Raw genomic sequence first — 22,890 nt, 5'->3', positions numbered from 1 at the left:
ACAGTGCCAGTGTCCAGACCTGGGTGTGGGCTGCTTTGGTGCTGGGAGGAACCCCTGCATACCCAAATCACAGAATCAGAGTCATTAAAGATCATCAAGATCCCCAAGTCCAACCCCAACCCACCCCGCCATGCCCACTGACTGTCCCTTGGTGCCACATCTACCCTGAAAAGAGCAGGATCCCAGTGGGTGAAGACATTTCAGGGCTGGATGCTGCACTGCTCTGCTCCAACATCACTGGGAATCCCATGCAGAGCCCCCAGTGCTCCCAGTTTGTGGTCAGGTATGGCTCTAAACCTCAGGCTCCATCATCTCCCGCTGCTCCTGCACACAGGAAACACCAGGAGCGCACACAAAGATGATTAAAAATCATTTAGGATTGATTTTACTGAGCCTACCAGTGAGTTTTCTCCTTGCTTGGAGCCGTGCCTGTGCTGCGGGCTCCAGCCAGATGTATGAGCAGAGAACATGGGGAGCTCCCAGCCACCCTCAGCCCTGCGCTCACCTTGTGCTGCCCACTATGTTCGCTAGGAAATAACCCCCAAAGTGAAACTCCTGCAGCTCTCAGAGCCTCTCAGCAGAGAGCAAAAGACCCACCCCAGCCTTGGGCTTGTATGAGCCTGGCCATAAAGACTGTGAGATCTGGGGAACAGCAGATGGGCCAGGGCCAAACCCAGCCCCAAAGCTGGGAAATGCTACAGCTCTGCTGGCACCCAACGGCTTGGCAAAAGGGAGGTGTTTGCATTTCAGCTCCAGCCAAACCCAAAAATAGCTGGGCACTAAGTGGCTGGGGGTTGGGTTTGTCATTGTGCAGAATGGGGTTATTTGTCTTCGCTGCAGCAGCTGTGTCGGAGCACAAGGAGCCCAGCAGGGATGGATGACCCTAAAAGCCCCTTTGCAGCTCCCGTGTCCTCCCTCCCCATGCATTTCAAGTGCACTTAGATGCACAAAGTGCTTCTGGGGCTGTTGTATATGAGTATCCATCCCATGGTAGGCAATGCACAGCCCCAATTAGGAGCAAAGGGGTGGAGGAACATCCCCCCCCACCCCCCCATTGCTCAGTGCAGGGATGGCTCCATTCTGCTCTATGGGCCCCTCGGGACCTCCCAACGCTAGGGGGCGCTCTGCTTCCCGCGACACAACATGAGCGGAAGTGCCGCTCTGCCCGCTGGTTAACCACCCTCACTTCCTCCATCACTTCCGCCGTCTTCTCCTCCGCCGTCTCCGTCCGTACCGAGCAGCCGTCGCCATGAACAAGAAGAAGAAGCCGTTCCTGGGCATGCCGGCTCCCCTGGGCTACGTACCGGGGTTGGGCCGCGGGTGAGTCCACCGTCAGGCCCCCAGTGTCCCCTCGGGCCGCGGCCTGGGCATCCCCGGTCCCAGGCTCGGTCCCAGGCCCAGTCCCAGGGCCCCATCTGTTGTACCGTGTCCAGGTGTGGAGCCCTCAGTACAAAAAAGACATGGAGATTTTGTTAAGGGTCCAGAGGAGGGACAGGAAGATGATCAGGGGGCTGGAGCACCTCCCCTATGAGGACAGGCTGAGGGAGTTGGGTTTGTTCAGCCTGGAGAAGAGAAGGTTGCGGGGTGACCTCATTGCAGCCTTTCAGTACCTGAAGGGAACTTACTGCCAGGAGGGGAGGAAACTCTTGGAAAGGGCTGATAATAGCAGGACACGGGGAAATGGGTTTAAGTTAAAAGAGGGAAGATTTAGGTTGGATGTTAGGGGGAAGTTCTTCACTAGGAGAGTGGTTAGGGCCTGGAACAGGCTGCACAGGGAGGTTGTGGATGCCCCGTCCTTGGAGGTGTTCAAGGCCAGGTTGGACGGGGTCATGGGCAACCTGATGTAGTAAAGGTGTATGTTTGGTGGCCCTGCCAAGCAGGGGGGTTGGAACTACGTGATCCTTGAGGTCCCTTCCAACCCAGGTCATCCTGTGATGTTCTTATGTTCTTATTGCCTGGCTTTAAGCGATGGCTCTTGTTAGCTGCCCCTGGTTTCACTGTGCTAAAGAGCTGTCCCTGCTTTATTAACACAGCGCCACAGGATTCACCACCCGCTCTGATATCGGCCCCGCACGCGATGCCAACGACCCCGTGGATGATCGCCATGCTCCACCGGGGAAAAGGACGGTGGGGGATCAGATGAAGAAGAATCAAACGGCTGATGATGATGATGAGGATCTGAACGACACCAATTACGATGAGGTGATGTGATAACACACCTAGAGATGCTTATCCCTAAGCAGAAGTGAAATCCCTTTGCTCCCAGTTCTCCTGCAGTTCTCTCACTCATCTCTCTGTATGAGCTGGGGATTCAAGGCCAGGATTTCCTCTGCTTCAATTGCAAGTCCATTATACTTAATGCCATATATTTACCCTTTCTTATTCTCCTTTGGACTCCATATAGTTGTTCCATTATCTATATGGAGCACTAGGAATCTATATGGAGCACTGAGAGTCTCAGGAAGAGGTCCATAAATAAAACGTTATTTTATGGGATTTTGTTGTATGGGATGTGCTTTTTTGTTCTCTTTCACAAATGAAATCTAAGCTCTTGTGCTTTGATTCATATTTGATATGTATTTGATACATATTCATGTGGCCTGTGCAGTCTCCTGTGTCCCGCTTTGGTTATTTAAATGTTGTGTTGTTATTATTATTGTTTGCTTTCAGTAGTTCTTAGAGGGGAAATAAAGTTATTGATGGAAGAAAACGTGCAAGGATTTTGCTTATTGCTTAATAGATGCAATATGGAAATAGAAACACTTTTACTTTAGAAATGTTGAGGGACAGTAAACAAGTAGGGATGGTAGAAGAAAGCTGCTTTCATTTAAGGGGTTTGTTAATGTGATGCAGTGTTGTTTTGCATGCTCACCCATGTTCATTCTCCTGGCTGATAGCTGGCTGCTCTCAGTACATAACAGGAGCTTTAAACTGAGGATGCTGCTTTTCCTTTCCCTTTTCTCCAATTCTTAGTTCAATGGATATGCTGGCAGCCTGTTCTCGAGTGGTCCCTATGAAAAAGATGATGAGGAAGCAGATGCTATTTATGCTGCTCTGGATAAAAGGATGGATGAACGGAGGAAAGAAAGAAGGTAGGATGAATTAGAGCACTAGTATGGAACGCTTCCTAGTTCATCTGTGTTTCAAAGCTTTCTTCTGCCTCCTCCATTTTCCATTGTAAATGTTATCTGTGTCTACTAGCTGAAGTGTTGAGAGGTTTCATTTGTTTCAGTGCTGCCTTTTAGACACCAGGGCAATAAATCTTAAGGTTGGCGGGTACTTAGCCCAACTTACTGCGAGAATTGATTTGGTTGAATTGCTTCACTGATATTTATTAAGTTGGTTTTGGAAGATGCTGAGGGGATGGTTTTGATACCTCACGTATTGCACAACACACTGGAAATCATTAGAAAAGTTGTGTGATGTGGGTGTCTTGTAAACCAGTGTTAGTTAATTTAATTAAAATTAATTATACTCCTGGCCTGCAGCTAAGAGTAAATCCTGAAGTTTCCTTGGTTAGGAATGTTTGTTTTTATGCTACACTGTTGTCTTATGTGATGAGAGGCCTCCATCACAGTTTGTAACCTGTGCTTGGTCTAAGATCTAAGCTTATGCTTTACTTCTGATGGAATACATCTTTCTGTGATGCTTAATGGCTCGTTACTCTGAGCATAACTTCAGTTCTCCTTTTTCTAAGGGAACAACGAGAAAAAGAGGAGATAGAAAAATACCGTATGGAACGACCCAAAATCCAGCAACAGTTTTCAGACTTGAAAGTAAGGAAAAATATTGCCTTCAGTGTATCTGTGTGAGTTATGGGAGGTGACTGTTCAGCATTAATTTGCTCGCATTCTGTTCAAGTACTTTGTTATTCTCTAGATTAGAATTACTTTCCTGAGAAAGCAGAAGGATCTTTATTGAGAGCTGCATTCAAAGTTACTCACTGTTGTGTGTGTGTGGGGGGGATTGTGAGATACTTTTTGGGGTGAGTGGGAATATGTTCTGTGGGAATACAGCTCTTCCTCCTGTTGAGCATTTTCCAGTGCTTACACAGCTTAGTGAAATTTATGTAGATAGATGCTCTTGTTTTGTGGATAACTGTGACTTTTGGTCTTTGGAAGAGGAATAATTTGTTGCCCTTGGAATAGGAGTTGAGAGGGATCTACTGACTCTAAATCTTCTGTTTAATAAAATATGCCACTTAAGCTATTGTTTAATGATTAGTAATAAAACATGCTGCTGCAGGCACTGAGGTTAATTTGTGTATCTGCAGCGCTGTGCTTAAGAACAAATTGATTTGGAATCTCAGACTGGACTAAAACCAAGTCATAATTAAGTGCATATAATTCTTTTTTTACATTTAATTAGGAAAACATCTGATATTTGACCTGTAAGTCTTTAATTCATCTTGAATTCTTTAAAGAAAAAATAAATAATAATCCATTAAGGGCGATGAGCAGCTTGAAGAAATAAATTTCTCAAAGCAATAATGATGATAACTCATGTTTGAACAGCGGAAGCTAGCAGAGGTCACAGAAGAGGAGTGGCTGAGTATCCCAGAGGTTGGTGATGCCAGGAACAAGCGCCAGAGGAATCCTCGCTATGAGAAGCTGACTCCTGTTCCCGACAGCTTCTTTGCAAAGCATCTGCAGTCGGGGGAGAATCACACTTCTGTGGACCCACGGCAGACGGTGAGTACGGAAACAAAGCTGATGGTCTGAGCTGTGCTTTGTAAATAGAGACAAGGGTTAGCAAAAGCCCTATTCTTTTTTGACATCTCAGAAGATATTTTTAGGAATTTGTTTCTTTTGTTTCTAGCAATTTGGTGGATTGAATACTCCCTATCCAGGGGGCTTGAATACTCCATACCCAGGAGGAATGACTCCAGGCTTAATGACACCTGGAACAGGTGAATTGGATATGAGGAAGATTGGTCAAGCCAGGAACACCTTGATGGATATGAGGCTCAGCCAGGTGAGCTTGCTAGAAGGTGGAATCTGCTGCAGGTGTAACAGGAGTGGGTGGGGTGCTCCTATTGAAGACCTGGCTTTAGGGTAGTCTTTCTTTCTCTTGTGTGTTAGGTAGGAGAAATAGCTCAGCTATGACCTCTTGGTCTTATGTATGGATTTATTCAGGACAGGATGCTGAAAACATTGTTCTTGTGTTGTTGTCTTCCATTCTATCATTGATTTTTCCTGTTTAAATCTGATTTGCACTAAAAGGATGGGCTTTAACTGCTAAGGCTAGAAGTCCTTTTAGTGACTAAAAACTAAGCTGATTGTTTTCTGTATTTTCAGTGGTATTATATATTTAACTGCTTAGTTGAAAGTAAGTCCATGTGTTCTAGAAGTGGGGAGGAAAAGCTAATAAGTAAGCACTTGTTTTGCTGCCATGACCGTCTGTTACCATATTGGTCATGGTAACAGATAAATGTCTGCAGATTTTTTTGTATAGCAGCAGTGTCTTTTCCAGTCTTGAATGTGTGCAGCAGGGCTGTGAATGATCACTTCAGTGATGCTGACTTGACTTTCCCAGGTGTCGGATTCTGTGAGTGGGCAGACTGTGGTGGACCCAAAAGGATATCTGACAGATTTGAATTCAATGATTCCCACACATGGAGGAGATATCAAGTAAGTTTAAGTAGGATTAGCCGATTAAGCCTCTTAATAATGGCTGTGATCCTGCATATAAATGGGAATCTGTCTGAGTGTGTGGCTTTAGGCTGACATCTAATTTGTAAAGGATGACAGGTGAGTTTTTGGTATGTGCAAATTTTGATGATAAAACTTGAATTAAATTGGTGCTGTTGCTTATTAGCTTCCAGCTGCGAGTCCCTGGCTGTAGTTCCTGAATAATCATACCTAAATACTAAACCATTTCTCTCTGCAATCTTGTTGTGTTAGTGAATATTAGCATGCTGTAGCATGTGACTTGTCACCAGTATGGAAAAGTTTGAGGTCACAGGTACTGTGCATCTGTGTGGGGATGTGGGAAACTAATGAAAGTACTTAGTGACTCAGGAGAATTGTTTGCTAGTGTGCTGAAAACATTCCTGCCTGTCTTTGTTCCTTCGTTAGTGATATCAAAAAAGCTCGTTTGCTCCTGAAATCTGTACGAGAAACCAACCCTCATCATCCACCAGCCTGGATAGCGTCAGCCCGACTGGAAGAAGTCACTGGCAAACTGCAGGTGGCTCGGAATCTCATCATGAAAGGAACTGAGATGTGCCCCAAGGTCAGAATTGCTTTGCTTCCCTGCTAATCCTTGCAGGACAGTAGAAGGTTGTAGTTACAAGCAGCAGCATCTCTCTGTTAAGCTGCTATTAGCTATAGACTGATACTACTTCACTATGTGCAATATTAAAAGAGCCCCTAGTTAGCTAAAAGCTAAGTTCTATGCTCTTGCTCACAGTAATCCTTTTGATGTGAAAGAAGGCTGCTTCTTTTTCCTGACAGAGTGAAGATGTTTGGCTGGAAGCTGCTCGGCTTCAGCCTGGGGATACAGCCAAGGCTGTTGTGGCCCAGGCTGTCCGTCACCTCCCTCAGTCAGTCCGAATCTACATAAGAGCAGCAGAACTGGAGACAGATATCCGTGCAAAGAAGCGTGTCCTGAGGAAAGGTGAGAGCTGCTGCAGGGCTGGGGAACAAAGTATTTGAGTCTCCCTCTGTACTGTGTTGTAAATTGTTCTATTTTAAATGCTTTTTCTTTTTTTGCTTTCTTAGTGGAAATAGTTGTTAATAATGTATGCTTTAATGATGGAAGCGACTGCTGTTGAGCTAGAGTAGGGTGGCTATCATACTTGAAAAGCATCTCCCAGCAGAAAGCAAATTGCAAAACTGTTTTATTTACTGAAAGCAACTTGGTGAAGGTTAGAGAAGTAGATGAAAGCAGTTCAGAAACTATGCTATGAGGGGGAAAAGGGTGTTTTGACCATCATCTCTTATGCGTCAGGCTGTGTGTGTGACTTCTGGATTGTCTGTAGTTTGTTGGAGACCGCAGTGATTTCTGGTGGAAGAGCTTTAGAGGCTCTGGAGTTCTCATATCATTGATCTCTGTGTGCCTTGAGGTTTGTTTCAGTGTAGCAATCTCTGTGTTCTTGACAAATGGCTTTTAGGTGTGGTGCTTATCTTAAAACCTTACATCTTTATTGTATTGAACTTAGAGGTTTTTCTCTTTTGTGGAATAGCCATCTTTTCCTAAACCTGTTCTCTTTTAACAGCAGTTTGTTGTGTTGTCCTGAACCCAGGATGTCCTTACAGCTTCACAGTGTTCTTTGATTACGTTAAATTAATGTGTCTTTACCAGATTGCATTGATTATGTCTTGGGACTTTAATCTAGCCAGGGAAAGGGATCTGTATTTAATATGCTTAATACATCCCTGTGATGCAGTCTACTGTATTAGATTGACTTGGCTTCAAAGGATGTAGGTTGCCTCCTGCTTCTTACTGCTGTGTCTAAGTTGCATATTGGTGTGAAATGTTAGAGCATGGGAAACACTATTTGGTAACTTGTTTTAATTTCACTGGCTAAACAGTGTGTTGTTCTATGGAGCATTGCTCCTGTGACACCCTAATCTGCAAGAATAATAATGGATGTTGAATGGGAGAATGCTTTTACATGAGCAGAAGTGGATTTGTAGGTCCAGCTTTGGAAGGAAGGCATCTTGTGTGAAAGCAATTACTTGTGCATTAAGCTCAGAATCTGTCCTTTCACTTTAAGCATCACATCATGTTCCAGTTTATGGAGCCACCTGCTTAAACTCTGACACAAAGCTGTTGGTGGTGTGGGATACAGTTTATTCTGCTGCTTGCAGTCTCTGCTAGGAAACAACTTCACAGTGCCCCTGTACTACCTAGAGAACATCAGCAGTGCAGCACTTGGAACAGTTTGGATGTACAGCCTTAAGATAAGAGACAGTTTAACCCAGTGTTTGTTCAAAAATAAGGCTTGTGACCAGGTAATGTCACTGAGGGTGTGGTCTCTCATTGTGTATTTTTCTCTTCTGTCTCCTGGCTGTGTGCATTCATACCATCCAGCTGAACCTCTGGAGCTTTTAAAGCCTCTCTCTGACTAGAGAGTGTTCAAAATACATCTCAAGGTGTAAAAATCGAATGCTCTATCTACAGAAACATGCTCTGTCCTGCTGAGCGGTGCTTTCAGCTCTTGCAAGCTGATATTATTCACTTAAAATGCTTCATAAAATCTCCTGCTGCTGTAGACTTGAGGTGGAATGGTTAATGCCCAAAGCCTCAGTGCACACTACTTGTAAATGTTCTGTGTGTTTCTGTAGAGCTTAGATGTGCTCTGAAGTTCGTGCTCAGCAGTGTGCCTCAGCCTTCCCAGGAGTGCTTAAAGGAACAGCAATACATGGAAGCCTGGCTAATTCCAAAGCAGTCTTAGGTGCAACTTGTTCTGCAGTTACACTTTTCCCATTGATAGAGGATGTGTTCAGTGCTGTGTTGCTGTAGCACATTTACATATGGCATGGAAATCCTTGTGTGGCTAAATTCGTTATTAGAGTAATATAGATTTAAACCTTAGATATTTGGAATTATTTTTTTATCAGTGCTTTGTGTATTAAAACATCATCTCAGGTATCTCAGGTATTCATCAGAGTACAGCAACCCCTTTTACTGCGCTGAGATTTGAGGCTTTGCTCAGCTGGGTGTTCTACTGCTGGATGTAATTACAGCTTGCGATTAGAAAAGCCCTTGTCTTGGCCAAACCTGTTTCCAATTAAAATTAAGATTTTATTATTTTCTTTATTTTCGTTTTAAGTTCCCATGGTTGAAACAAGAGTAAATATAATTACATTCCTCTCCCTTTTCTCTCGCAGGGAAATTTATCTGTAATGGGCCGAAGTCTTTAATGTGTTATCTTAAAAAACTGCATTTCTCATTGCTAAACTTCTTTCTCCTGTTTTTGCCTCTCCAGCCCTTGAGCATGTTCCAAATTCAGTGCGTTTGTGGAAGGCAGCTGTGGAGCTGGAAGAACCTGAGGATGCCAGAATCATGCTGAGCCGTGCTGTGGAGTGCTGCCCTACTAGTGTTGAAGTAAGCTTGAGAAAAGTCAAATACAGCCACTCCCTGCATTCTGCTATAGGTTGTTAATAGAGCTTTGAAAACAGAAGGCAGGTGAACGCCATAGTTTTCTGCAAGGCAAAATGATGTGATGAGAAGTGGACTGTGTTTTTGTTTTCTTTTCCCTTGACTTAATTGTCTAGTAGTCATATACTTCGTTTTCCTGGGTAAATTTTTCCTGCTTGTTTCTGAAATGCTGAACCAAAGCATCTTCTATTCAGCTGTTTAAAAAGTGATACGGGCAGTAAATATTAATGCATAAGCCTGCCAAATGAAGGCAATACCTTGAGATGATTAGGATTTAACTCTGAGGACCGTAGTAGACTCTGGTTCTGCTATTTCTACATTGGTGTTGTGCAGCCTGCCTGTACAGCGTGAGGACAGTTGCCAACTGGTAGCAAACACAATAAAGCTGCTCAGTTCTTCAGGCTGACTCTGCCATACGGAGGCGTTGTCGTCTCCTTGTTCTAATCTAAAGTACATATTTTGTTGCTTTGCAGCTGTGGCTTGCTCTGGCAAGGCTGGAGACATATGAGAATGCTCGTAAAGTCCTTAACAAAGCCCGTGAGAATATTCCAACAGATCGTCACATCTGGATTACTGCTGCCAAGCTGGAGGAAGCCAATGGAAACACCCAGATGGTGGAGAAAATCATCGACAGAGCCATCACATCTCTTAGGGCCAACGGTGTGGAAATCAACAGAGAGCAATGGATACAGGTATCAGCCTGGTCTTGGTTAGTGACCCGGATGAACCCTTCAGGTTCTGTTTTGGAGCTTCATGTTTCTTGATGCCGGGTTAGAGCAATTTTGCACTGGGCTTATGAGTGGAGATCCCTGTGGAAAAAAAACTAGGTGAGACTAAAACACCAAGGAGTGCCAAGGGCTGAGATAAGGGATCCACTGGGATGGCAGTTTGCTTGTTGAGCTGTGGAACGTCAGATGTACTTCTTGGAAAATAACCAGCTTTGAGTCGAAGCAGCTGCTGCCTCAAGTGGGAGGGAAGCTTTAAGCCTCCAGTTAAGGATTTATATATGTCTTGCATATGTCTTCTGGCTTAAAAGACACCTGTTTGCCAGAGGGAGGGTGTTGTAGAAAGTCAATACAAATATTGCACATGCAGCAGACAGGAAATATTCTGTTAGTCCTTTATTGGCTCACAGTGCCTCCTGAGGCTGTGTGAAGCAGGCACAGCTAACACATGGAGCCAGGTTTTCTGATGGTGTTTACAGAACGCAGCCTCTGTGCAGGTTCATCACACTGTTACACATCATCCTATTTTGGAACTTTAGTGTTAGAAAAGTAGCAAAAAGTTCTGTGGAGTTTCAGTGATTCGGTCACCTTTGAAAACTGCGAGTTTCCCAAGTTGGTGGGAAATGATAAATAAGTGGTTTGATGTTCAGGTTTCCTCCAGAATATTTACAGATGCTGTGTTTAAACATAAATCCTATAAGCCACTTTACTACTGATATCGCTTACAGTGGGTCCAGGCAGCAGTTGCTGTTGCAGAATCTAACTTACGGTGCTGGTGTCTCAAAATGAGCAGCTTTTGTTCTTGTCCCCAGGATGCTGAGGAGTGTGATAAAGCTGGAAGCGTGGCCACGTGCCAGGCAATCATGCGAGCTGTGATCGGAATTGGTATTGAAGAAGAAGATCGGAAACATACCTGGATGGAAGATGCAGACAGTGTATGTCCAGCTGTGATGCTGTGTTTTGTTTCCAAACTGGGGGAAGGGGAACTGGAGCCAGGAAAGTAAGACTTGTTTTAATCACTGAAAGTGGATGCGATGTGCGCAGCATCTGCCTGCATTTGGCCGGCCCTCTTCTCGGGGTTATGGTATTGGAGAGCTTTTTTCATACTTGAATTTTCATTAAGCAGGAAGTTGGTGACTCTTAATAGATGGTTTGCTGATTTCTTTATTTATGGGCTGTCAACAAAGATTAAGGTCTTGTTCAGCAAATTAAGAGTTGAGTTTCAAGGTGTAAACGTTGAAGAGGTGATGTAGGATTGAGCAGGGAGTGTGTGAAAGTTTTACCACGTTTTCTTTGTATGTGGGGAGTAGTTTAAATATGTGCCACAAACTAAGTTATATTTTGGCATGATACTTGAGCACTGAAAGAGACAACTGGAGTGTTTCTCTGTGCTTCCTTTTAAAAAGCTGATATCAAAGTATGTAATGTCCCAATTCGTGTAGTAAGCTTCTGAGTTCTGTGTTGAATTACACACGTGTTGTCCTGTCTTGCCCTTGATTTCACTGCAAATTTAATCTGACTTCTTCTCTGCTTTTCCTTAGTGTGTTGCTCACAATGCTCTGGAGTGTGCCCGAGCAATTTATGCCTATGCCTTGCAAGTCTTCCCAAGCAAGAAGAGTGTGTGGCTGAGAGCAGCGTACTTTGAAAAGAACCATGGAACAAGGTACGTGCACTGCATCATCCTCAGCTGAAGGTGCTGTTCCTTCTCAGTGCAGTGTGATAGATTGGGAAGGCAGAAGAGCTACAAGGTCAGCAATAAAGTGTGTTGTTCCACAGGCAGAATTAGTTGGTGAAAGCTCAGTGGCATTGTTTGCAGGGTCTGACCTTTGCTGCGATCAGATTATTTTCTTTGTGAGGTCCTAAAGAGTGCTTTAGGAAAAGGGATTAAGTAATAAGTAATGGAAGTAGCTTGAATAACTGAGGTAAGGATGGTCATCTTTGAGAAAGCATTCCTAGAAAAAAATAGGGAATACAGAATGACATCACCAAGAAATGCAGCAAGTGTTTTGTTTAACTTGTGTAGATAAACTACTTCAGTACTGAGTTTGAACAGCTCTGGCATTTTCTCATAATGTCAAATTATGAATGAATATTACACTGTCACAGCTTGAGCCTCTTATTTTGGTGTTTATTCATGAAGCTCCACGCATCAGAACCTTCCTCTACAAAGTTTATAATAAAGCAAGCAGTCTGTATAGTAAACTTCATATGCAGAGGGAGTTAGTCTTGCTAAAGCTAAATGTGGCTGTTGTGTGGAAGTGAATGTGGAGACAGAATTCTGTGTTATGCTTTTGGAACAAGTGTGTCTTTGCCTTTGGTGTTGTTCTCCTGTGTTCCCCAGTGGTGGCTGCTGGCCTTTAAGCCCCTTGTTCTACATTTAAGTGCATTTTCCAGAGGAGGAAGAAAATGTCAATAAGATCAAGCCAGCTTCACCTAATAATTCTGAAAAACTTCCTGTCTTGGATTCTGCTGAGGTTTGTTTAGAAGACTGGCTCTCTCCAAGACAAATGAGCTGTTTATACGCATGGTGTCTCAGCAGCCATCAAACAAAGGTGTCTGAACAATGAGCCGTTTGTGGAGCACTGATTTCAGAACCCTTGTGGAAAAAAGACCCCACCCTTTCCTTGTTATGAAACAACTTATCAAGGTTTACAGCGTTGGACTTTGCAACAATATTTATAGCATTTAGTGATAGTGGAAGTTGAATGTGAGAGCTCGCCTTTGGCAGCGCTTCGGGTGATTGTAACTTGCTCTTTCTTGTCTCAGAGAATCCTTGGAGGCTCTTTTGCAGAGAGCTGTTGCTCACTGTCCCAAAGCAGAAGTGCTGTGGCTCATGGGAGCCAAATCGAAGTGGCTTGCGGGAGATGTGCCAGCAGCCAGAAGCATCTTGGCCCTGGCTTTCCAGGTGGGTATGTTAGGTTTGTGTAGTGGTGGTAAATGTGAATTAAAGAGTATGGTGAAGCTTTTTTCTGTCAGCGCTCACCTGATTTCTGCCACCTTTTGATATGAGGAGATTTCCTCTGTTCTTTGATAGTTTTATTTGTCAAAAATGTTCTCCTGTAACATATTAGCAAGCTGGAAGCAAGAATGCATTACTGCTCTTTTAGTGTTATCACGCGGAGCTGTGAGTTCACAGATCATTACTTTTAGTACCATTGCTTCTACCACACCCAGCCACAGATCTGCATTGCCCTGTGCTTGCTCTGAGCAGTTGACAGGGTAGTGATCTGCCCTAATTAGTGAGGCTGCTGTTTTACCTTTGGTTTGGACCAAATACCCTGATCTAAAACAAAGTGAATGGAACTGTCCACTGGATACTGGAAGATGGGCAGAGTGGTACAGCTCTAACATGGAATGAGACCTCAGGAGCTAAGGAGCAAAAATAAATGGCAGCAGCTCCTCAGCGAGGAGGTGAAAGAGGTTTATCTCCTGAATTTGGCCTTGGTTCTTTCTGTGAATATTCTGAAGATTTCTTGACATGATTGTTACTGAAAAACGACTTGTATTGGAGGAGTGCTGTTCACAGCCCTCAGCTGGGAATCTGAGCTTCAGCTTTTTTGTTCATGGATAATGAAGTGAGGGTCTCACTGTGACAGACTCTCTGATTTTTGCAGTAGTTAAACTGCGAGTTCAGGAGATCAAGCATTAACGCTTTTCAACAGTTGAGAGACGTCCAACTTTTCAACTGAAACACATCTTTGTGTTGCGCATCTGTTTCGTAGAATTTCTATGAACTTCAAAGGTCAAAGAAGTTTGGGAGGAGCTTGAATGGGAAAAGAAGTCCTAATGTGGATTGACAGAGCTCTGACTTCAATTTTAATCTGGATCAAACGAAGGATTAAATCTGCTGTTGATTCACTGTATGCATTTGTCTGTCATTTTGTGTTCTTGCAGGCCAACCCCAACAGCGAGGAGATCTGGCTGGCTGCCGTCAAGCTCGAGTCGGAAAACAATGAATATGAAAGAGCGAGGAGGCTGCTGGCAAAAGCTCGCAGCAGTGCCCCCACTGCAAGGGTAGGGATGTGTGAAGGGTGGAGAGGCCAAGGCTTCTCATAGCAATGGGGGAGCTGAGTCGTAAGCAGGAGCTCCTTCAGTTCTGTGGCCTCAAGTGATTGACCAGATGGCTCCCTGCCATTGCCTTTTGCAGGCACCGTAGCACTTCTCCAGCAAATTGCAACACTCGGTTGCAGCATGATGGGAACAGAGGCTGGGATCAAGTGAAGGGTTTCACATTTTTTCACACAAATGGCAAAAGTCAGGAAATTCCCAGTTTACAGCTGTTTGTATAATGTTCCTGTTGCATAAAAGCGTGTCTTGGAGAAGAGAGAGTGAAAATACTTTTTGCAGAAGACTCAATTATGCTGTGCTAAAGACGGTGCTCATCGGATTTATTTAAAGTTACAGTCCTGTGTTTATCTCTACAGTCACTTCTGCTGTGATAAATGTTGTCAGTATTTAGCTGTGCATACAGAATCGTTTCGATTTGACCAAGTAAGAGGAAAAAAACTGGTTTGCTGTGTGGAGATTTGGACCTTTTAGATTGTCCTCCTCTCCTGTCAGTCATGGAGCCTTCTGCTCCAAACTGAGGCTCATGAATAACTTTCCACTGAATGCAAAGACATGGGAACCCACTGCATTGGCAGAGTTCTTGTTTTTGTTGCTTTTGTTTCTTCCCCAGTGATAAACAGCTTCGTCTCTTTGTCAGGTCTTCATGAAGTCTGTGAAGTTGGAATGGGTGCTGGGAAACATTGCTGCGGCACAGGAGCTTTGTGAGGAAGCCCTGAAACACTATGAGGACTTTCCCAAACTGTGGATGATGAAAGGACAAATTGAGGAACAAAAGGAGCTGGTAGAGAAAGCAAGGGAGGCTTACAATCAAGGGGTAAGATGCATGTTATTGCAAGCTTGCTTTGTGCTTGTGATATGGACAGATGTCTGTCTTCAAATCAGGATGGAGAGGGCTCTGTCCCATATTAACAGTGGAGGTGATTTCTGTCCCTGTCATTGGTTAAAACAGTAAGAGAAAAGTATTAGGGTGTTGAAATAAGCAGTGAGAATTTATCTCTTAGCTGGTGTGTGTGTGCAGAATTCGCTTTCTTGCTTGAGAGAGTTTGCTGTATGCTTGACTACTCACTAGCAGGAATGAAGTCATTACACAATAATTCTCTAAGACCTGCAACGACTAAACAGCAGAACTTCTTAACAGAAGACCCTGCTAATAAGGTTAGGTAAACACTGTAAAAGGAGATTGTCTGCTGAGTACTCATGTGTCTTCTAAATGGTAATTGGCGTCATGTAGGAATGCTCCTGAAACTCATCTGCCCTGAAAGTAATAGGGAAGCAGGTTTCTGCCGGTGTCTGTATCCTAATGACTTTGTGAGCTTCAAGGGCAATGCGTTTCCTGCGTACTCTGCAGGTGTGATTTTGTTATTTATTAGAGCTCTCCATCTCTAGATGGAGCACAGGTCATAGATGTACTGTTAAGGGAGGTGTATTCTTTCTTTTTGCTTGGCATTGAGGAAGTTTAGTCATAGTGGTGTTCTTGCTGTTTTGGTTATAGGAGAAACTAGATTTCTACTGTTTTAGTGCTATATGATTAACTAGGAGAAATCTGAGAGATGTGGTCACTTATCTCACTTCTGAACTCCTCAGAAAGATTCAAGGAAGGGATTCCTTTTCTATGGGGGTTATAATGTTTTCAGATCTGCGTAGTAACCGTACCTTTTGTTATCATATTAAACAGCTGAAAAAGTGTCCCCATTCCATCCCTCTGTGGCTTTTGCTGTCCAGACTGGAAGAGAAGGTGGGACAGTTGACCAGAGCAAGGGCTATCTTGGAAAAGTCTCGCCTAAAGAATCCAAAGAATGCAGATCTCTGGTGAGTTGTGTAGACGTGAACTTAGTTTGAGCTGCAAGATCGATGCATGCATCAGGTATCTCACACCTCAATTATTTGATCACAGAACTTATGAGCACACCTGTCCTAGCACTTCTTCTGAAGAAGGGCTCTGGAGATTCTGGCTGCTGTGTGGCTACTCTGAGGAGCTGGGGACCTGTTGTTTCTTTACAGATAGTTGCAGTGTAGAGAACATGAAAATCAAGGGGTCTTTTGTTTCTATCATAGGTTAAAAATGATATGAGAAATGGACTAGGCCATTGCAAAATGTGTTTTTTAATGGGGAGGAATGGGAAGAAGTCAGTAAGGTGCATGTGTTCATATGGGCATGTTGTAATTTCCAGTGACTTTCATGTGACTCAGAGTTGATTTGTGTTACAGAGTGAATGTGTTACAATAAATATCATCACTGGGTTTCTTTATTACCAGGTTAGAGTCTGTGCGACTGGAGTACAGAGCTGGGCTGAAGAACATTGCAAATACTCTGATGGCCAAGGCCTTGCAAGAATGCCCTAATTCAGGTGAGCTGGGTGTCATTTTGATCTTAAACCTGGTTATGTGTTTGCTCAGTTAGTAAAGGATTATCTTTATCCAAGATGGCCTTTCTGGCCATGTCTCAGAATAATGCATTTTAGAGAAGTGTCAGCCATTCTCCTGCAAAGGGAGCATTGGGGGGGTTTTGTGAATGATCCTGGTTACTTTGTAGTGCTTCACACTGAAGGGAACGTGGGTTGGTGTTGGCATCATCGATTCTGTGGTCCACAGTTTGTCAAGAGGTTTCATGCAAAATAATCATGGACATGGGTGGCTTTTCTCTGAGGCTGGTAGAAGTCTGTGCCAAGGTTTAAATCTGAAGAAAGACTCTCAAGCTTTTGTAATTAGGGAGTTTGGTGGAAAAAGGATGTTTTTTCCCCTGTCTCATTGGGGTATAATTGACCATAGGAGACTTCCTGTTGTTGGTTTGCCCACACTGATTGCACTACTAATGGGTTTTGATTATTTTAGCTCATCATATAAGCTCTATTTGCCTTTCCTTAACGAAGTCGGTTGGTTCTAACCAGCAGTGGAAACATTTGCCTCTTGGGATGGGAGGAGAAAATGCATGTTTCCTTTCTTTTTTTTTCCTTTTTGACAGAATTGTGGGAAGGCTTTAATTCTTTGAACGTGTTGACATCTTTGGAGAGATGTCACTTCAGTAGAAAGTGTGGTAACCTACCACAGGGCAAGTCTTTTTAGTTTGCCTTCAGGCTGGTTTTGAAAGGTATTTAGTTGATGACTGCTTAAGTCACCCCAGTGAAGTAATGGGAGTTAAGTGACTTTTATGGCTTGATCAACTCACTGCAAGCTGCTTGCTTTGTGAGTGGGCCAACAAAGTAATACCAGCTTTGTTTTGTGAAGGACCTAACACTTGTTGTGTTTACCACCTCAGGCTCTTCTGCAGATTCTGCCTGTTGCTATAGAAATAGGCAGTAAGATCTCAGATTCTGTTGAAATAAAATAACTCCCAGCTCTTAAAAGTTTACAAACCAGGAAGAAAAACCTGCAGGATTGAGTCTGTTAGACACCTACAATTGTGTAAACCTGACCCGTGTCCATCAGTTGCTGATCTGATTACCATTGCTTGTGGCTGACATAGATGGCACAAAGGGTAAAATCATGAACTGAAATACATCAGTGTTTGTGTCCTCAGCAGGACTGAAAATAGAGGTCTGTGAGAATGGTTTGACTCTGTATGTAAAGAGCAAATCTAGAGTTCTGCTGCAGTCTGTCACTGCTGTCATCTGAGTCTGTGTTAATTCCCATGTGCAGTTTATGGGAAGTGAGAGTGCTTTGATAGAGTCCTGGCAGACCCAAACTTTCAGGCTTTGCCTTGAAGTGATCAACAGGTATGGTTGACTGGCATTAGAAACTGAAGATTTCATGCTCCTCTGAGCATGTTTCCTTTCTTGCTTTTGGCAGTGAAAGGAACTAGGGATTAAACCCAGCTTTCCTGACCCTACCGTGTCCTTCGTCATATGTGTGGAGAGCCAGCATCAATAATACTGTGGTGTTCTTTGGCACCTTTGAAACTGCTCCCAAGTGGTGTACTTTACACCTTGTGGGACTTCACCTGCCACTGTAGCTTTCCATTCAGACCAGCTTGTTGCTGCTTCTGAGTTCCCCTCTGCTGTGTGTGGTGTCTAATGGGAAAGGCTTAATCTCTGTGCTCGTGCACACTGCTGTTGTGGTGCAGAAACATTCAGAACTGAGGGTCCTTTGCTAAATTTCAGAGTATTGAATGAAGCATCTGTGCTGAAAGAGCAATTTGAGACAAGGTGGAGGTGCAGGGATAACTTCTGGGATGGGCGCAGTAGTGCTGCTCACTTCATAGAGCGCTGGCCTGATGATGGGGAGGATTAATCTCTGATTTGTGAATCTTTCTACTTCACTTGATTAAGGAATCCTGTGGTCAGAGGCAATTTTCCTTGAAGCGCGACCACAACGGAAGACCAAGAGTGTGGATGCCCTGAAGAAGTGTGAGCATGACCCACACGTTCTGTTGGCTGTGGCCAAGTAAGTTCCCGTGCCTGATGTAGTAAAGACACTCATTTTGGTGTATGTAGCTGCATCCCTGATGAGACATTGCACTTGAGCACGACCACGTGATGCTGGCTGCAGCAGCTCTAATGAGCCTCAGAGCAAGTAGCAGCTCTCAAGCTGTCTCCTAGTAACTGCAAATCTGCTGCTCTCCCTTGATTCAGAACAAGGGATGTCAGCCTGCCCTCAGGCTCTCCTGGTGGGTTTGGGAGTGCAGCATGGACAGTAATATGTTCACACTGAGTCCTTTTCTACTGCTGGGTTTGAAAACCATCTTGCTGCCCCTCAGATGGAATTTTAGCATGCTTTCAGATAGGCTTACTTTGGTTTTACAGGATATGTTTCAAGTATTTTTGAAAACATGGACCATTTTTGCTGGTTGATGTTTGCTTTTTAAGTGGCTGATGCTGTACTCTTCATCTTTTCTCTCTATTCATCTCTTCATCTATTTCTCTCTATTGTCAGATACTTCTAATCTTAAGCTACTTTGTGCTGTTTGTTTTCTCCCTGCACAAATTTCTGCTATGTCAGTTTTCTTTCAGCGGTGACCCTTCCTGGAATGCAGACTACAAGTCACACTCTAGTTTGCTTCACTAGAACAGGAAGAGAGTCTACTAGGAATTGTCTGCTTCTCTAGATCAAGTTGTGAGGTTTCCAGTGATGAAGAACTATTATTAGAATTGACTCACACCATATCCTTTCTGATCTGATTGCAGACCGCTCCGCAGCAGTTATGACTGGAACAGGCTTCTCTTCCTTTGTGAATACCAGCAGAGGTTAACGCAGAAAACATGTTGCCCAAAGAGTTGCCCAATTCTTTCACAACTCTTTTTTATAGGCCAAAGAAAACTGCAGGATACACTCCAGTGACTGCAATGCTGGGTGTTCTGACAGATCACAGCTGCCTTGTTCTGCCTTAGCGGCAAGTGAGAGAAATGTTAACTTTTGCTTTGTTGAAACAGCTTCCAGGCACTTTCTGGTGCAACCTCAGGCAGTTGAGCAGCTAATCCCAACACAAACAGCTTCTGCCTCCCATCGTGACTTGCTTGTAGGCAGGGTAATACTGTGGTCAGCCACACATCTGTATAAAGCTTGAATATGGCCACTGCTCGCAGGTGTTTAGCCTCTGCTGTCATTGTTGGTGCCCTTTTAAATCACAGTTTATTTAACGTGGAACAATCAAGAGTATTATAGGGCTTAAAAACAATCACATAAGCTGTATAATTTTATGGCTGGCTAAGCTTTTTATGAGGGATGGCTGTTTGATTTGATAAGGACCTCGCTAGCTCGAATGAACTCTTTAATGCAAAGGAATGAAACCAATAGACTATTTACTCAGCTGGTTAATGACTGGGGAGAAAACTCAGGATTCACAAGTGCCTTTTTTGAAATGGCAGCCATTGGGCTGCGTGCCAGGGTTGAATTTGAGCTTGGAGTGTTACATGTGTGTCTTTCCTTGTGAGGTGGGGATGGCAGGAGAGCTCTGCTCCATTGGAGTGTTCCTAGCGTATGTGATTGCATGAAGTCATTGCTCCATTAACAACGTGTACAATTGGCAACTGCTTGAAGTTATTTAATTGTTAAGGTGCTAAAATCAACGTGAAATAATAAGAAACGAAGAGAAGGAACATAGTTGGATGCATATAATCCTGTTCCTTTCCGAAGCAAAATTGAATGAATGAGTTTGAAACTGATTGAAGGAAGGATTGAAAAGGAAGGACCATGATGATCAATTCATTCCAACCCCCTGCTATGTGCAGAGTTGCCAACCAGCAGCCCAGGCTGCCCAGAGCCACATCCAGCCTGGCCTTGAATGCCTGCAGGGATGGGGCATCCACAGCCTCCTTGGGCAACCTGTGAACAGTGCGTCACCACCCTCTGGAGGAAAAACTTCCTCCTAATATCCAACCTAAACATCCCCTGTCTTAGTTTAAAACCTTTCCCCTGTCCTATCACTATCCACCCTCATGAACAGTCAAGTTAGCAAGGACTGAGCTCACAAAGTGATGACTACTGCCCTTCTTTTGGAGTGTCTGTATCTTCCTTTGACAGAGAGCAGAGTGAAGAGGAAGCAGTGGAAGTGCTCAGTCCTCTCATGTCTCTTCCCTTCCCAGGGGTAACACAGTGAGCAGATGATGTGGAATCTGCCATTTCCTTCTTGGGAGAACAAAGAAATGAAATACCTGCACAGGGTTTGCAGATTGCTGCCTTCCCCCTGGAGAGGATGCTTATTTATTTGCTTTTCCCAACAGGTTATTCTGGAGCGAACGAAAAATAACAAAGGCCCGAGAATGGTTCCACCGAACAGTGAAGATTGATTCTGACCTGGGAGATGCCTGGGCTTTCTTTTACAAGTTTGAGCTCCAGCACGGCACAGAGGTGAGCATGGACCTGGAATCCCTGGTTGGTTGTTGGTTACTCAGCACTGGGACTCGCTGCAGTGCTGGGCAGAGCACGCTGCTGCTGCTGCTGGCTTACAGGCTGAGGCTGTCACACCTGGTCATGAGTGAGCACGCACAGGCATGTGTGGTGATTTCTCAAAGGCATTGTCATTAGCAGAGCTGTCTTCCTGGCTGCTTTGCTATCCACAGTCATGCTAGTTCATGCAAAGACCTATGAAATCAATCTTCCTTCTGTAAGATGCAACCTTTCCCATAGGCTTTTCCTGTAGTTGTGATGCTAGATCTGTGCAACTTGTCCTGTGTCTCCCCGAGTGCTGAGCACAGGCTGCATATGGACACAGCTGGAGGAACACTTGTAATCTCTATGGCAGTTTTTACAGCCTGTTATTAGTGAAATGATGGAGGTGTTATCTTGTGACTTCACAGAGTCCTCTCACTTGACCCGTGGGGCGGTAACACAAAGCAAGTTTCTGCTGCAGTTTCTTTGGGGTAGCCCAAACCTGCTTGAATGCAATTAGGTTTGTTCAGCAAGGCAGGAGGGTTGCTGCTGAGTTGGGATTAAAACTTCCTTCCATACTGCCCTTAGTGGGGGGCAAAGGAAGGCTTTGGGTGAGCGTTTGAATTAGGGAGGCCTACAAAATGTTTGACCCTTTGCTGGATCAAATGGGAGCATTCACAGACCTGATATTTGTCATTTCTCTCCTGTGTAGGAACAACAAGAAGAGGTGAGGAAGCGCTGTGAGAACGCTGAGCCCCGCCATGGAGAGCTTTGGTGCGATGTCTCCAAAGACATTGTGAATTGGCAGAAGAAGATCGGAGAGATCCTCGTGCTTGTGGCAGCCAAACTGAAAAACACCTTCTAGAGTTTGCTGCCTTTGGCTGCACTGGACTCCTCTATAGGACTTGTGTGCTTTCCTGCTTTCAGCTCATTTGCCCTTCCAATGGCACAGAGCTCAGAGGACAGGAGATAAACGGCAGCGTGAAAGATCTTTCCTCCAAGAGAAATGCTGATTCCTCCTCCTTTTTTCCAGCAATAGTGCTCTAGGCTCACACAGTGCAGTAATTAGCTCCTGTAGCACAAGTGCATCTAAATCCCATCCGGATGTTGATGCTGGTAAACACAGGGGAGCTGAGTGGTTCTGCATTGGCACTTTGATTCTGACACCTGAATCCCCTGTCTAAATACAAGCCTTAATTACTGCTTGTGTGGTTTCTAGTCTTCAGCAGTGCTCTGGGTTCCTCTGTAGCATGAAGCACCTGTCCTTGTCCCTTACTCTGTGCACTGCTGGTAGCGTGTGGCCCATTGATGCTGGTTCTTTTTAGCAGATGTGTGTTTCTGGTGACCAACTTCAGGGCAGGAGGCAGAAAGTGAATGATTTGGAAGGAGAGCTTTGATGTTCTTGGGACCCTTTACGAGCTGACTTCAATTTTCTACGCTTGGAATCTGTATTATTTTGACCTAATGAACTTTCTTGTGTCCATTCATTGAGCTTAGATACATGGCAAGTATTTGGGTCTGTGTATGCGTGTCATATAATGTGTTTAGCTGGAAGAAAACCTTATCAGAGGTTTAAAATGTATAAAATACAGCTCGTTTTGTTTCCTTATGTTCTCTTTGGATGTGGTCTTGCCCTTGTGGGTGTTGATAGTGGGAGCCTTCCAGCTTACCAGGCTCTCTCTGCTCTGGGAGTGTATCTGCTTGGGTTGGTTGTGGACATGCTGAGAGACTTAGGACAGACACCAACGAGGCATCCTGACTATATGGGCTTATGGGAAGGTGAAGCAGGAGGAGGCTGGGGGGGGGGCAGCGTGGGGATGTGGACTGTGAAAAGGAGAGGATGGGAGTGTGGGAAAGGAACGAGGCTGGGACAGGGCTCTGGAACAACCCTGGTGTCTGCATGGGGTTGGGATGGGGTGGTGGGATGGCTTTGACTGTGAGTGCCCTAGAACAGAACATGATCTGTGCTTCATCCTCCTCCTGGGCACTGCTCTCCCCTTGCCCATCCTGCTCACTGCAGCTGATGTCCAGGGCTTTTACGTTCTCTTTTGTTTCACAGATAAATGGCATCATCCATCTTCGAGCCCTTTAACGTTCATAGATGTCTTAGTGTTTTGAAGCAGATGATGGCACCTAGGAAATTTAGCTATATATAGAGCTCAATAAACAAGTTATACGAGTCCTG

At 44.4% G+C, this 22,890-nt stretch overlaps 1 protein-coding gene across 1 annotated transcript; it reads left to right on the top strand.

Moving 5' to 3' along the window:
• Positions 1-1,196: 1,196 nt before the first annotated feature.
• PRPF6 (pre-mRNA processing factor 6) lies at positions 1,197-22,884 on the top strand. Its single transcript, XM_015882067.3, has 21 exons — positions 1,197-1,320; positions 2,034-2,202; positions 2,974-3,092; positions 3,698-3,776; positions 4,515-4,691; positions 4,819-4,974; positions 5,536-5,630; positions 6,078-6,234; positions 6,456-6,618; positions 8,936-9,054; positions 9,582-9,800; positions 10,646-10,768; positions 11,375-11,496; positions 12,600-12,738; positions 13,728-13,847; positions 14,539-14,715; positions 15,577-15,710; positions 16,158-16,249; positions 18,167-18,281; positions 20,558-20,684; positions 21,418-22,884. The coding sequence occupies exons 1-21, from the start codon at positions 1,250-1,252 to the stop codon at positions 21,568-21,570; spliced, it is 2,826 nt and encodes a 941-aa protein (XP_015737553.1). The 5' UTR covers positions 1,197-1,249; the 3' UTR covers positions 21,571-22,884.
• Positions 22,885-22,890: the final 6 nt, after the last annotated feature.

This window comes from Coturnix japonica, chromosome 19, assembly GCF_054131305.1.
Source record: "Coturnix japonica strain WE chromosome 19, WE-NBRP24, whole genome shotgun sequence".
In the NCBI taxonomy this organism is placed as follows: Eukaryota; Metazoa; Chordata; class Aves; order Galliformes; family Phasianidae; genus Coturnix; species Coturnix japonica.
This window is presented reverse-complemented; position numbering and strand designations above follow the sequence as displayed.